Source organism: Gopherus flavomarginatus, chromosome 4 (assembly GCF_025201925.1).
Source record: "Gopherus flavomarginatus isolate rGopFla2 chromosome 4, rGopFla2.mat.asm, whole genome shotgun sequence".
Classification (NCBI taxonomy): Eukaryota; Metazoa; Chordata; order Testudines; family Testudinidae; genus Gopherus; species Gopherus flavomarginatus.
In genome coordinates, this window is record NC_066620.1 from 32,487,859 (window position 1) to 32,502,196 (window position 14,338).

General features: G+C 38.3%; 1 protein-coding gene across 15 annotated transcripts in view; it reads right to left on the minus strand.

Moving 5' to 3' along the window:
• Nucleotides 1-14,338, minus strand: part of NRXN1 (neurexin 1) — a 1,267,446-nt gene that overhangs the window by 681,420 nt on the left and 571,688 nt on the right. For all 15 annotated transcript variants that reach the window (XM_050951741.1, XM_050951740.1, XM_050951749.1 and 12 more), the window contains one exon: nucleotides 2,613-2,996. In XM_050951741.1, the coding sequence (XP_050807698.1) occupies nucleotides 2,613-2,996 (384 nt within the window). The remainder of the gene's footprint in view (nucleotides 1-2,612; nucleotides 2,997-14,338) is intronic.

Genomic DNA, 14,338 nt, shown 5'->3' on the forward strand with positions numbered 1-14,338 from the left:
TTGTTTAACCTCAAATATTTTATTCTAACATGGTTTCCCACTTTATAGGGCTCTATTGTTTGTGGAGGTGAACATGTTCTTATTTTACTTCAATTACTTACAACAATTATAATGGTGTCATTTATATTACTAAATACATTATTGTATCAGTTATTCCACACTGATAGTAGTTATAACAATTTGTGTGGTAAAATGCCAACACACTGCTTTCAGAATCTCAAAAGCTGTAATCGTATTAATGCATGACCATGTAGGATACAAATATTACTGGAAGGAGAACTGCTTTCAGTGCAGTTTCCTCTGGATTAGGAAACCCTAGGGTAGGAAAAGATCCTGCACTGATTGCACAAAGCTTTCTGCTGGACAAGAGCCAGATACGATTGTGAGGAAGCTAGTAAGAATACCATATTACCATCACTCCCAGTAGGTGAAGTTATGTGTGCAAGGAAATTAAGTCCTGAACTGGATAATGGCTAAAAATATACTAGGGGGGGAAATAACTGGAGATGAAAAGGATTCTGTGCGAGTTCTTGTGACCTGTTAAATATGTTTATAACAAATTCCTATGATGAAGTTTGATATTAAATTCTCATTTGCAGATTTGCATATGTTAGTTTTCCCTGTCTCTAATGACTGAAATATGTAAATATTTCCTAGCTCCTCCTGATCTGGAAAGATGTAAGTACTATTTTTACTTCTCCATATGTAATAGCGGAATTTTGCCACAGGGTGGTACACCATGCATATTTAACTGAAGGTTTTTGTAATTCATCTGACAGTTTGGTTATGCCCTCTGCCAACTTCACTCCACCAGTAATAGAACAATATGGGGACATCAAAATAACTGGCCTCTAGCGAAAGGGGCTTGCATTTTTAAAAGTCTGGGACCTACTTTTAAATGCCAATAACCTGACTTCATTTACCACAAAAGTGATGGGACTTCCTCAAGATTATATCTAGACTTTCTTAAAAAAAAAATCATCAGTTTTATTTTTAAACAGTAAAATCTTTAGGTGACCACTTTACCTAGAAAAATGAATTAAACTATACAGAAAAAACTTTAACTGACAGTCAATAAACTTGCAGATTAGGTTTCGGCTAGAAGGGAAGACTATATTATGAGTCAATTGTAATATAAGATTTCACAAAATAAGAGTTCTGGCATTTGAGCATTTCTTGTTCAAACTGGAATACAAACACTAAATGAGATTTTTGTTCTGATAAACTGTTAGTTTCCCCACTTATCCTTACAAATAAGGATGTTAAATTCCATTTCTCTCTTTTCTTGAAATATATTAATAAAAGGTCTGGGTCTTTGCTTGTATTGTAATAAAATCACAGAAGAGAGAATATTAGACTACAAAAGTAAAGATTTCTTATAAAAAGAGAAACAGAAAAGCAGATTTAATGTTCAGTTACTAAAATACAAGTACTATAGCTGACAATTCTAACAAATCATGGTTAATGTATTGCAGCTAAGATTTATGCAATGTGTGTGCAAAGCACTGAAAGTGTCTTTACAGATTCTGTTTGGTGTCAATTTAAAAATAAAAGCTCTATCTGTTTGATACAAAATATTAAAATGAACTACTCAATGTTCCTTTTTTATTATAAAACTGTGTATTGCACACAGAAAAAATTGCCCATTAGTATAAGTTGTATATACATGACTCAACAAAACAGCATCAAATTCTTCTCAGTGTTATTATTGAAATATACTACTTTTAAATATCACTGATATTCCACTGTGTTTGCAGATTATTAAGGTGTTAATTAAACTAATTTAAATAAAACAGAAATGATATCAGAAATAACCTATGCTTGTACGACCCAAATTTCTTTTCCTCTCCAATTTTTTAAAATTAAACTTGTATAGCTACTATCTGATTTTACACTCATCTTCACAGCTAAAGGTTATATTCATTAATTTGCAATATAAATTATTTTACTACTTATGATGAACAGCAATTTTATTCCCCTATGGACTAGACATTTTTTTAAACTGCAAAGAGTGGACCTAGATTCCAGGGGCCTGATTTTTTCTCATTTACATTCAAGAGGTGAAATCCTGGAATCACTGAAGTCAGTGGAAGTTTTGCCAAGGACTTCAATGAAGCCAGAATTTCAATCATGGAATTCAAGAATGTACAGTAGTTAGTGGGGTTATACCAGTGCACGTGCGTGGAGACTCCGTCCTCATTCCAGAGTCAGACTGTGGTGAATTCAGGTTTCACAGAGTTACCTTTCAGTAAATTAATAAGAGAAAGTACTTTCTCATGTTGTCACAAAGCTCTTCACAGCTCAGCTTGTAAAATGACAAAAGCGGGGATTTTCAAAGTCACAAATAGCAGATAGGCACCTGACTCTTACTCATCATGACTGGGAGTTAGGCACCTACCTGCCATTTGTGCCTTTGAAAATCTCCCCCAAACTCTTTCATATGGCCACATGGCCACTTGATTCAATTTAGTTTTCTGCCAATATAAAACCAGTGTGAAGAAGAGCAACAGGCAATGAAGGTTGTTTTTTAAAAAGGTTAACACAGTTCTTGCCATTTTTAATCATTGTTAATTTCTACACTGTAGAGTCATGCACAATCTTTTGAAACCTACCTCTCTCACATGATCTGCCAAGGTAGCCTGTACCAGAACAATCACAGATATATCTGTTCCACCCATCCCTGCATACACCGTTGTTTTTACAGGGGTTGCTCAGGCATGGTTTTGCAGTTTCTCTTGAGCATGAGGGTTTCACTCCAGCAGTGCTTTGAATTTCAGCCATTTGTCGAATATCCTTGCTTTGGCCATCAATAAACAAGTCTCTGATGCAGCCAACATATCCGTAATTGAGAAGTGCTGTCCACACCTCTGTTGGAAAGACCAGCCCTGCTTTATTTTCTGGCAAGCCTCCGAGATACAAGTCATCATCTAGGTCTAGGATTTCGCTTTCTCCTGGTGCAGTGTAAGGTGTACGTAATGTGTTCACAGAAATGGTACCTGGTAAGAAACAACAAAATGCAAAATTTTAAAGATATTAAAGCGAATTCTGGCAGCATTTATTCCCTGAGTCCCAAAATGCAGCATTTGCTTATTGCCAAATATCTCATGCATGAAAGCCCTAGATGAATGTTGTATTTACACATTTTAAAATAATAAAATGACACATTATTTTGTATTAAAATATTTCTTAAACACTATCAGGAAATATGTGGTATACAAACATTTCCACAAAATACTGCATAAACTTGAATGTATGAAAACCAAAATCCATGTAAGGGATTTCATGTAGATAAATTGTATTACTCAGTGCAAAAAAATCAAATGTATTTCAAGGTGATCTTCAGAAATACCCTGTTGGTGCAACAGCAACTCTCTGCACTGCCCTCTAAGTGGCTCAAGATCCCATGCTTGGGATTCTGCCTCTGAAGAGATAATGGGCGGAGTCTTTGGGCTGGATCCAAAGCCCATTCAGGTCATTGAAAAGACTCTGATTTGTTTCAGTGGGCTTCGGATCAAACTCTTTGTCTGGGAGGGGAGGGGAAGTACTTTCATCGGTTGCCAGGCAGCCAATCATTAAAGAGATAGTGATGTACACCCAGAGGGAAAAAAATAATGCCTTTGACATTTGCATCTAAATGTGTGCTTGTTATAGAGAGGGGAAAGAGGGAAGCACACAAGAAATCATGAAATCAGAAATATTTATTTATTTTTGCTTTCAGTTAAAAAACAAAAACAAGCCTGAAATTTTAGCTCTGCCACTTATGCAAGAAGCCTCAAAAAAGCTTCAGATGTGTTGCTCAAAATGTTGGCTAGGGTGATCAATTGTCAAGATCCTCTACTCTGAAAATAATTGTAAAGACTGAGGACTCCAACTGAAAGAATTGAACATAGAGAACGATAGCACATTTGTGCTAATCAGATTCAGCCCAACTGTTGCAGTAAGATTATTAAAACAAAATCTGTGTGTGGATTTTAATATGATCCTGTCTTCACATTCAAGCAGGAGGTGAAATCACAATCCCCTACAGATCACTGTATTAAAGTGAAGTACTGAGGTTGAGGGAACTGGGCTTATTTATTCTGCAAAAGAGAAGAATGAGGGGGGATTTGATAGCGGCTTTCAACTACCTGAAGGGAATGGAGCTCAGCTGTTCTCGGTGGAAGTAGATGACAGAACAATGAGCAATGGTCTCAAGTTGCAGTGAGGGAGGTCCAGGCTGGATATTAGGAAACACTGTTTCATGAGGGATAGCTCAGTGGTTTGAGCATTGGCCTGCTAAACCTAGGGTTGTAAATTCAATCCTTGAGGAGGCCATTTGGGGATTGGTCCTATTTGAGCAGTGGGTTGGACTAGATGAGGTCCCTTCCAACCCTGATATTGTATGTTGCTTAATCCCTTTCAGAATGATTATTTAAAAAAAAACAACCCTATGATTCTGTGAGGAGGGTAGTGAAGTGCTGGAATGGATTACCTAGGAAGGTGGTGGAATCTCCATCCTTAAAGGTTTTTAAGACGCATCTTAACAAAGCCTTAGCTGGGATGATTTCATCGGTGTTGGTCCTGCTTTTAGCAATTGGACTAGATGACCTCCTGAGGTCTCTTCCAACCCTAATATTCTATGATTCTACCAGCCACATTCTACTACATAAGTTACAGCAGTGTGTGTTTTATGTTTTACCCTCAGCAATGTGTTTGAAAGCGTACTATGGAAAGCAGGAGAGCCCAGGATCACATTCCTCTTTACATACAGATGCATGTGAAACATCATTCCTATTATTGCTATGCAGCACAGAATCTGGAAAACTTCAAGGATTATTTTTGAGAATTGACAACTATGGAGCAGTTCCCCAGGAATGTCATTTAGAAAGGATATTTCCAAGATCTTGCATGCACCTATATCAAAATATGATTATAAACGGAAAGCAAAAGTGAGTCAGACAGAGATGTTTGAAACAAACATTTTATTATATGAATCAAATTAAAATAAAGTACTATACTGTAGAATATAGACTTAAAAAGAACAAACTAACTGTTTTTCTTTGTTTGGAATCCCATGGCCTGTGTTATGCAGGAGGTCAGATTACATGATCACTGTGGTCCCTTCTGGCCACTAACTCTATGAAAAACAACCATTTTTGAAAGGCCACAATTTGGCACGATCAAATACATTGCTGTCTGCGCTCACAGAATTGTATTTGTGATGGGCGTATTTTGTACTCCGATGATACAGAGTCACAGGGAATGCACAGATTAAAAAAATTGTAATGGGCAAACCTCAATGTCTCAGTTAGAATAAGCATTCAAAAGTTTAGACACTTATTCAAATAATTTGGGGCTGGAAATGTCAGAAGATAAAGTTCCTTTGTGAGATTTCCAGTATTTCTAGTTTAAGCTGAGCTTGGTATATTTCAAAAACAGCCTCTCTACTTTTAATGGTTACCGAAAAGGATGAGGGGACAAAAAAGCTTGTGCCTTATTTGCATCTTTATAATTGTGTATAAAAATGCCTGAACAATTTGCTTGTTTGAAATATTTATCCCCCACTTCCTTTAACAATATCGGGAATAATTTTCTTCTGTGTTTTGCTTGAGGTCTATTTGGAGAATCAGAAAATTGGAATGGGAGGTTCCTAAATCCCTAACTGAAGGAGGTGGGTATGTTGAATCTTTAACTAAGAGACCCTTTCTTCCATCAAAAATCCCTCAAAATTTTCAATCATGAGAACCTAAAGTTATTTTACTAAATCTATATTTAAGCACCTCTTATCACAAGTCTTATTTCTGATGTTCTGAGCATCCACAGTTCCCATTAAATCAAACCTCAGAAAGTCAGCACCTCTGAATATCAGGCTACCTATTAAGGAACTAACTTTAATGTGAAAATTTTTGCCGAAGCTTTTAGTAATCAGTTGTGTCAACCAACACACACCTTTTACCTAATTTGATACATATTAAATTAGATATGGTAGTTACTGCATTATGAATAATATACACTAAATATCAAAAGATAAAGGGAGGGATAGCTCAGTGGTTTGAGCATTGGCCTGCTAAACCCAGCATTGAGAGTTCAATCTTTGAGAGGGGCCACTTAGGGATCTGGGCAAAAATCGGTACTTGGTCCTGCTAGTGAAGGTAGGGGACTGGACTCGATGACTCTTCCAGTTCTAGGAGATAGGTATATCTCCAATTATTATTTTATTTTTAAGGTTTGGTTATGGGTTTCAGAGCTTTTCTTCTTTAGGTAACTAGCTTGAATTAGACCAAGATCATTAGTGAATAAAAGCTTTCTAATGACATTTTAGCAGCCTAATATACATAAAATGAATTGGTGATCTTATACCAGTTCCAAGTAACAAGTGCAACCAGTACAACTGGCACATTTTTAAGCATCCTTAGCAGAGAGGACTGGGATTAATTGGACATGGAAAATAAATTATACCTCTTCACCCTTAGATATTTGATCTCCGTCAAGGTTCAAGAAAACTTGTTGCACAACTTAGTGGAACCTTTCACTGCTTCTACCCATGTTGTACCAGATCTGGTCAGTCTCTAGAGCTATTTGGCATCACCAACATTATTTCACTGGCACTGTGGAAGCCTCAGGCACTGATGCACCTCAGTTCCTCATATTCTCTGCCCGTGGCACATAACAGTCTAGTCTCCTGTGGAATGTAATACTTTGGTATAATTTTGTTGCTGGCATTAGCATATGGGTGCTGTCATAATATGAGTTTGACTTCTGTATTTGGGGGCCAAGGGGCTGGGGTGGGAGGTGAGGCTCCACAGGGGATCCAGATGCAGCAGGGGGAGTCTTAGCAGGGCAGGCCTCTGGATGAAGGGAGTGATGCTTGGTGGTGTTGGGATTCAGATGTGGGGGGCTTGGTAGGGCTCAGCAGGAGGGTCTGGGTTTGGCAGGGGGTGAGGCGCAGTGGGGTGAGGCTCAGTGGGGTGGGGATTCAGGTGCATGGCACCTGGGAGGGAGGTCTGAATGCACTAGAGTTGGGAAGATATGGGTGCAGCTCCCCATACAGTGAGGAGTGATGGGAGGCAGGAAGTGGAGCAGGTGTGTGTGTGTGAAGCTTCCCGAAGCCAGGAAAGGTTCATGGGGATGGTACTGATTCGACCGCGGTGGCTCTCTGCAGGGGGACTCCCATAGTCCTTCCGCCCCACTCCTACAGCCAGGACTAGCAGCTGAGCACTCACCTGTGTTGGGAAGTGGCTCAGCTGCCTTGTTCTTATGGAAAATGGCACTAAACTGGAGCTCTGCTGTAAAGGTCGCTGCTCTCCTGCCATCTGGTTTCACAGTCCATGTGGAGAAACTGACCGGCAAGCATGAAGTGCCTTGCATCACCACTTGTGCATCCATGCAATGTTCCTCTGTGCCCTCCAAGAGAACTGGGGGGGATGGTGAGCAGCAACGCCAGGCTCTGTGCCTGCTGATCAGTTTCTCCATATAGGCAATGTAATGAGTTATCAGGAGCTACTTTCCTGCCCTCCCCTTATGCAGACCATGTGGGAGGAAACTGCCCAGCAGACACAGAGCTTCATAGAGTCATAGAATATTATGGTTGGAAGAGACCTCAGGAGGTCATCTAGTCCAACCCCTTGCTCAAAGCAGGACCAACCCCAACTAAATCATCCCAGCCAGGGCTTCCTGAAGCCGGGCCTAAAAAACCTCTAAGGATGGAGATTCTACCACCTCCCTTGGTAACCCATGCCAGTGCTTCACCACTCACCTCATGAAATAGTGTTTCCTAATATCCAACCTGACCTCCCCCACTGCAACTTGAGACCATTGCTTCTTGTTCCATCATCTCCCACCACAGAGAACAGCTGAGTTCCATCATCTCTGGAACCCCCCTTCAGGTAGTTGAAGGCTGCTATCAAATCCTGCCTCACTCAATGCAAATAAAGACATAAGTTGCCCTCACAAAGGATTATGTCCTCACAAATCCTCACAAATCATGTTATAACAAAGGATGGCCAATTCCTAGTCACCATATGTGACCCAGCCAAGAGACAAAGTAACCTGGAGGATGAGGGAATCAGTCAATAAGACTGAGGGCAGAAAGATGCCAGATGAGGCAAGGAGTGACACACACTCTTGCTTCAGTAAATAGGGTTGAACATGATGGAACCTCTTGTAGAAGAATGCAATAGGTCACCAATAAACCTGATGATTACAGGCTACAAAATGAGCTATTCTGAAGCAATAAAAATTTGCTCTCTAATGGCAAAAACTATTGCTTTTGAGCTATATAAAGTATTTGCCAGATAGGAGTTCTGCCTGGATAGGAGTTTTCTGGCGCACTTGACATTGGCCACTGTCAGAAGACAAGATACTGGGCTAGGTGAATCTTTGGTCTGACCCAGTATGGCCGTTTTTATGTTCTTATGATATCTTGACTGACAGATGGACCAATTTTTCATCAAAATGTATGACACTGCACAAAATTTAGATTATCAGTGGCAGCTCTTTGACATCTTATGAAATTATAACATTCAATGACTCTAAAAAAAGAAGCACAAATCCGTCATGGGAGAAACAGTTATCTACGTGATCTTGAGTTTACTCCATTTTTATACCATGCCTTTGGAGCTCTCCTTATTTTGCAGAGCTTGAGAGAGGAGTTCTTCAGCTACATTGTCAATATGTTGCAGCATAGCTGAACAATTTCAACCCAGAGATGAATGCAGATGCTTTTGCCGGAATGGCAGAAGAAAAACTGTTTTAGTGGGAAGGGATGTCTCAGAGGAAAATGGATGTGCAGGGCTGAGAAACTACAGCATTAGATTGTAAGCTAATCTGGGGCAGGTAACATCTTTTTGTTCTGCTTTTGTACAGTGCCTAGCACCTTGCTGCTAAAGTGATATAAAACAAATATATAAATAAATATTAATATAGCCAATGATAAGACAGTGAACACCCAAGAGAAAAGGTGGCTTCTCTCACAGACTGCTTGACCATCTGGTGAGTAGAAAAGATTATCCATGTCTCCCTGAGGCAAGGAAAACCTAGGGAGAAAACTGCTTAAAAACTTTTTGATTGACTTTTGGGTCATAGAGAGGAAAGGGAAGGCCTAGTTAAGGACTGCACTAAGTGAGCTTCAGGGATTGATCTGACTCAGAGTACTGATCCTTGGTCAATAAATTTAACTTCAGAATCTCAGTAAAGAAGTATTTCTTTCCCCACAATATCACCTGGAAGCAAGTCCATCCTTTAGGCTCTTGCTATGACCTGTTGGATCTCTAACAATGAGACACCCAGCCACGTACTGTATGCATCATCTGAGGGCAGAATGGAGGGGGGTTGTACTACTTTATGAATAAACAATCATTTTTACAGTACCAACCCAGAACACTACTTGAATGACTAATTAGGATTGTTTATCTTTGGAGCACCAGGTCAATCCAACACTTCAAATAAGTAATTTCAAATACATATTTAATCAGGAATAAGTGTGATGATTCATGAATGGTCTATTATACTATACATATTTTTATATATAAGTACCAAACCACAGGGCTTGTAATGGCTATTTAGAAAGTGCTGCTTGCAGTGCAAGACAGATTACAGTAAACCTCTAATTATATGCTCTAGTGAGATCCATGTGTGCGTGCTCTCTTTCTCTCACTCACACACACACACACAGACATACACAAAACAATTTCTAGAGCTTAAACCAGAACTCTGACTTTAATTCAAAATATCCATGACTTTTTAGCCCTTACATGCTGGTTTACCCATGCATAACTGCTGGTACAATCTGTTTTACAGTGCTGTACACCATTGAAGGCTGACGAGAATGATACGTTCTCCATCTGATTTTAATGTGTAATGATGATTTCTAAAGGATGGCAGTTTGTTAGAAAAATGCTTGTGAGGTTATCCTTGAGTATGCCAAACAACTTAACAAAAATTTAAACAATACTCAGGCCTCACAAATCAGTTATTAACCTAGCCCTAATGTGTCACAAAAACCACTGTGGGCAAAGACCTTTGCAGCTGTTTCATGGTATGTTCCTACTTCTCTTACTGCAAAGTTGGCAGTACTGTAACAGCTGAACAGCCAAACATTTCCCTTAGGTATCTGTTAATGAGCCTCTTCAATCATATTCATTATCTCAGCAATTTAGTTTTTATAAGTCTGTTTACAAGAAACTAAGACATCCATGCACAGACATATTTCTAAACCTTGTCTCATCAGTTGTGATCAGTAAAATACTTAGATTGTAACTGCAGCTGGTGCAGCTACCTTGATCTCTGTACTTACCTTATGTAGTCTATTAAGTTGCTATGTGAAACTCTCATAACTGTTTATTGGCAAACAATGGAAAGCTAAGAAAAGACTAGGCTATTCTGGTTATATTATATCATACTCTTAGTGTGCTGGAGTGAATATTATCTGGTAGTTTGGTAACAGCTGTGGCCAAACAAGGCTGCTAGATGACAGAAAGGCGATAGTTGTTGTTGCTGCAGCTTAGAGTGGATATTTCCTGTGGCTGAGAATCAGGAAGAGAGCAAAGACCAGAAAATAAATCAAAGCACTTGCTGATCCTGCTAATACAGAAGTCAAGGAAATTAGCCACACTCCTTGAGAAGCGTTACAGTTTTCTATTATCAGTGGGCACCACTCTGTTTTGGATTTGAAAGCTAGAGAAATGTAGGAATAAAAGACCGCAAAACATGGAACATTATTTAGCAGCAAATATGGTACTTGAGCTACTTATTCATGAAGATGGAGCACAAATTTAAAATATGTCACGTTAGCAGTGATTGGCTCAGATAAGTAGCTAATAAGTTGGCGATCTCAAAAGATCAGTCTCTCAGGAGATTTCCAGTATTCCTGGTTTTGGCTGGAATAGATTTATTGCAGAAGATGCCCCTCTCATAGAGTCTGCCATGATTACTCACATTGAGCATGTAATAGTGAGGAGTTGTGAAAGACAGCACCAAACACGACAGGAGTAGCAGAATCTAGTTGAGAATATTTTAGTACTTTCATTTCCAGTCAGAAGAAAAAGAGGAACACACAACTTATTTTTATGTTAATCAAATGTTTTTTTCTGATGCAAATTCTGTGGTCCCTATTCAGCCATTATTTAGGCAATACTCCCATTAGATTAGATGACAGCATTGCCAATGCAAAAATGGAGTAAGAATTTCAGTACTTTTCCCACTGTAAATATTAGCCAAACGTATTCAAACCCATTTGTGTTGGGTTCAGGTTTTAGACAAAAGTTCAGTACAGTACTAATTTTCAGGGTGGATAAAAATCAATTTAAAAATAAAAATAAAAAAAATCAGTTTTTTTAATTTAAATTGGATTAAGTTACATTATAGCTCAAAGATATCTCATCACGGAATAGGGATTATAAATTCTAATTCTATAGTATGAGACAATATATTCATGTAATGTTTAAGAAAAGTTTTGTAAATTAATTTCAATAGCTCATGGATTAGGGACCCAATTTTATGGGATTCCAGGGGCTTCTGTATAGATTATTTAAATTAATCTATCTACCCAGTGGGACTCAGTGCTCAGTCTAGAAGATACCATCAGAGATGCTTAGTTTTGCAGTTCTCAAACTGTGGATTTCTGTATCCAGAGATAACAGCAAAATGTTTTTAAAATAAAAAAAATAAATAATATATAGAGGTGAGAAATGACAGACCCCAACTCTATTGTCCCTCTGCAAATTTGTGTACACAGAGTCAATCCCTTACCTCTCTCTAAAAGTGCAAAGTTTCAAAAACTTCAATGAAAGGAAGATTGTTGGGGGCAAAATAGATCTGGACAAAAAGAAGTCTGAAGATAAACGTGAGAAGGGAGGGACAGGCAGTAGAAACAAAAGTGAAACTTTGCGCAGCATATTCCAGAAGTCTTGAGGTCTTTCTGAGTGTAACCTTCATTGATTTGAGATCTACCATACCATTCTCTCACTAGAAGGGAAAACCTATAATGGCAGCAGGCCATAAAAAGAGACCCAGTTTGGGGATATTTTAATGAAGTTCTTCTACCTGTGGGTAAGACAGGCATGCGTGCAAAATGCAAACAGTGCAACAAAGAAATGGAAGGCCTGGTTGCCCAAATGAAACAACATCATAAGAAGTGTTCCTTCTCGGGGAAGCTGCATTAAAGATGATGAAAGGAACATATCTGAACATGCAGGATCTTCAGGTTGTTCAATTTTTTTATTTCATACTTCTTTCTTAAGGACTGCCTGTCTTCCTTCTGGACTATTCTTGAATTCTCATGTTTGAGCAAAGAATATAGTTGTTACTCTATTGTACTATCATTTAAGATTCAGTTGTGATAAAAAAATAAATAGCTGAAATGGGCAGATCTTCCTTTTACAATTACACTTTTAAAGTAGTACTGAGTGTCAGTGAATGCAATGAGTAATACTAACTGAGCAGTACAGTAATAATACTTAAATAACTGCATTGACTTATTTTGTTTACCAGCAGATTGCAAAAAGAGGTAATTGATGCCTGGTTTGTTTATGCAACAAACTCTCCTTTCCGTATGAATGAGAACCCCCACTTCATTAACACGGTTCAGTAATTAACACCAGGATACAGTCCACCCAACAGAGCAGATGTCGCAGGCAAATTTGCTGGATAAAGTGTATGAAAGAGAAATTGGGCAGTGTGCAAAAGGTCTAGAGGGTAAAATTGTTAACATGAGTCTTGATGGGTGGTGCAATGTTTACAATGATCCTGTTGTATGTGCGTGTGTGACAACAGAATAAGGAAATGTCTTCCTTATAGAAACAATTGATACATCAGGAAATGCGCACATCGCAGAATACTTACAAGAAGTAGCAGTAAAAGCTATAACAAATTGTGAAAAAAAATTCAAATGTCTAGTACACAGCTTGGTCACAGACAATGCTGCAAATGTATCCAAGATGAGAAGAAATTATTTAGAAGAGAGTGAAGAAAGTCCCAAGCTAATAACATACGGTTGCAGTGCTCATTTCATGCACTTCCTAGCCAAAGACTTCAGTGTTCCAGAAATGAAGGCTAATGTGGCTGAAATTCCAAAAGCCTTCTGTAACAGCCACTTTGCAGCAGCTGTTCTGAAAAGAAGTGGGAGGAACCAAGCTAACTCTCTCACAAGACATGTGATGGAACTCAGTAGTGGACTGTTTTGAGAACTATATCAAGAACTGGCCTAATCTGATGACAGTTTGTGAACAAAATCATGAAAAAATTGATGGCATTGTCACAGCCAAAGTTCTCAACACTGGGCTTAAGAGAAATGTTGAACACATGGTGAGTACCCTGAAGCCTATTTCTGTAGCCTTGAACAAAATGCAGGGAAATAGCTGTTTTATTGCTGATGCTGTTGAAATTTGGAAGGAACTGAGTGAGATCTTAAAAAGAGAAATATGCAATGACAGTGTTAAATTACAGGCATTAAAAAAAACAAACGGGGCAAGCACTATCTCCAGCTCATTTCCTTGGAAATATTCTCAATACTCAGAACCAGAGTTAAACCTTAACTGCTGAAGAAGAGGAGTTGGCTATGACATGGACATCCAGCAATCATCCCTCCATAATGCCAGCTATAATAAACTTCAGAGCTAAGGGGCACCATTTAAGAAATATGTTTGCTGATGATGTTTTAAAGAAAGTGAACTGGTGGCAGTGAACTGCTGGCAGTCATTTAAGCACTTGGATTCAGAGACTGTTGAAGTGATAATTTCAATTTTAACAGCAGTAGCTTCTTGTACCGGTGTAAAAAGAATATTTTCTTCCCTTGAACTAATTCATTCCAAATTGAGAAATCGTTTGGGACCTGAAAAAGCAGGAAAGCTTGTTTTTCTTTTCCAGATTATGAACAAACAGGAAAATGAAGGTGAAGATGACTGAGTTAGCTGCAGAAGCCAATATGTTAAGTTTCTCAGGTTGACCTAGCTGACAGAGTAGATTTAATTTTTTTTTAATATTGCATTTAACCATTTTAGTTTGAAAAAACAACAACCCCGATTTTAAAAAACTTGAATATTTAACTAAATTCAAAAATTCATACATTTGTTTTGTTAAAATATTATATGTTTGCTATTGAAGAAAAAATCCAGAATGCATAAGTTTGTTGTTTTAGTTAAATAAAACAATTTAAATGTCTGTCTGGTGATGTTCTCCTCCTACTACAGCATGGCGAGAAAATCCTCCAAATATGAATTATTAATCTGTTTAACCTGAGACTGTTCACCTCCTAATGACTTCATAAATATTTGCTTCAATTACCTTTGGTAAATGAAATAACCAAACAATCATTCATTTTCTGATATAGCTGTAAAACTCATCCGAAAAATTTTCAAAATAA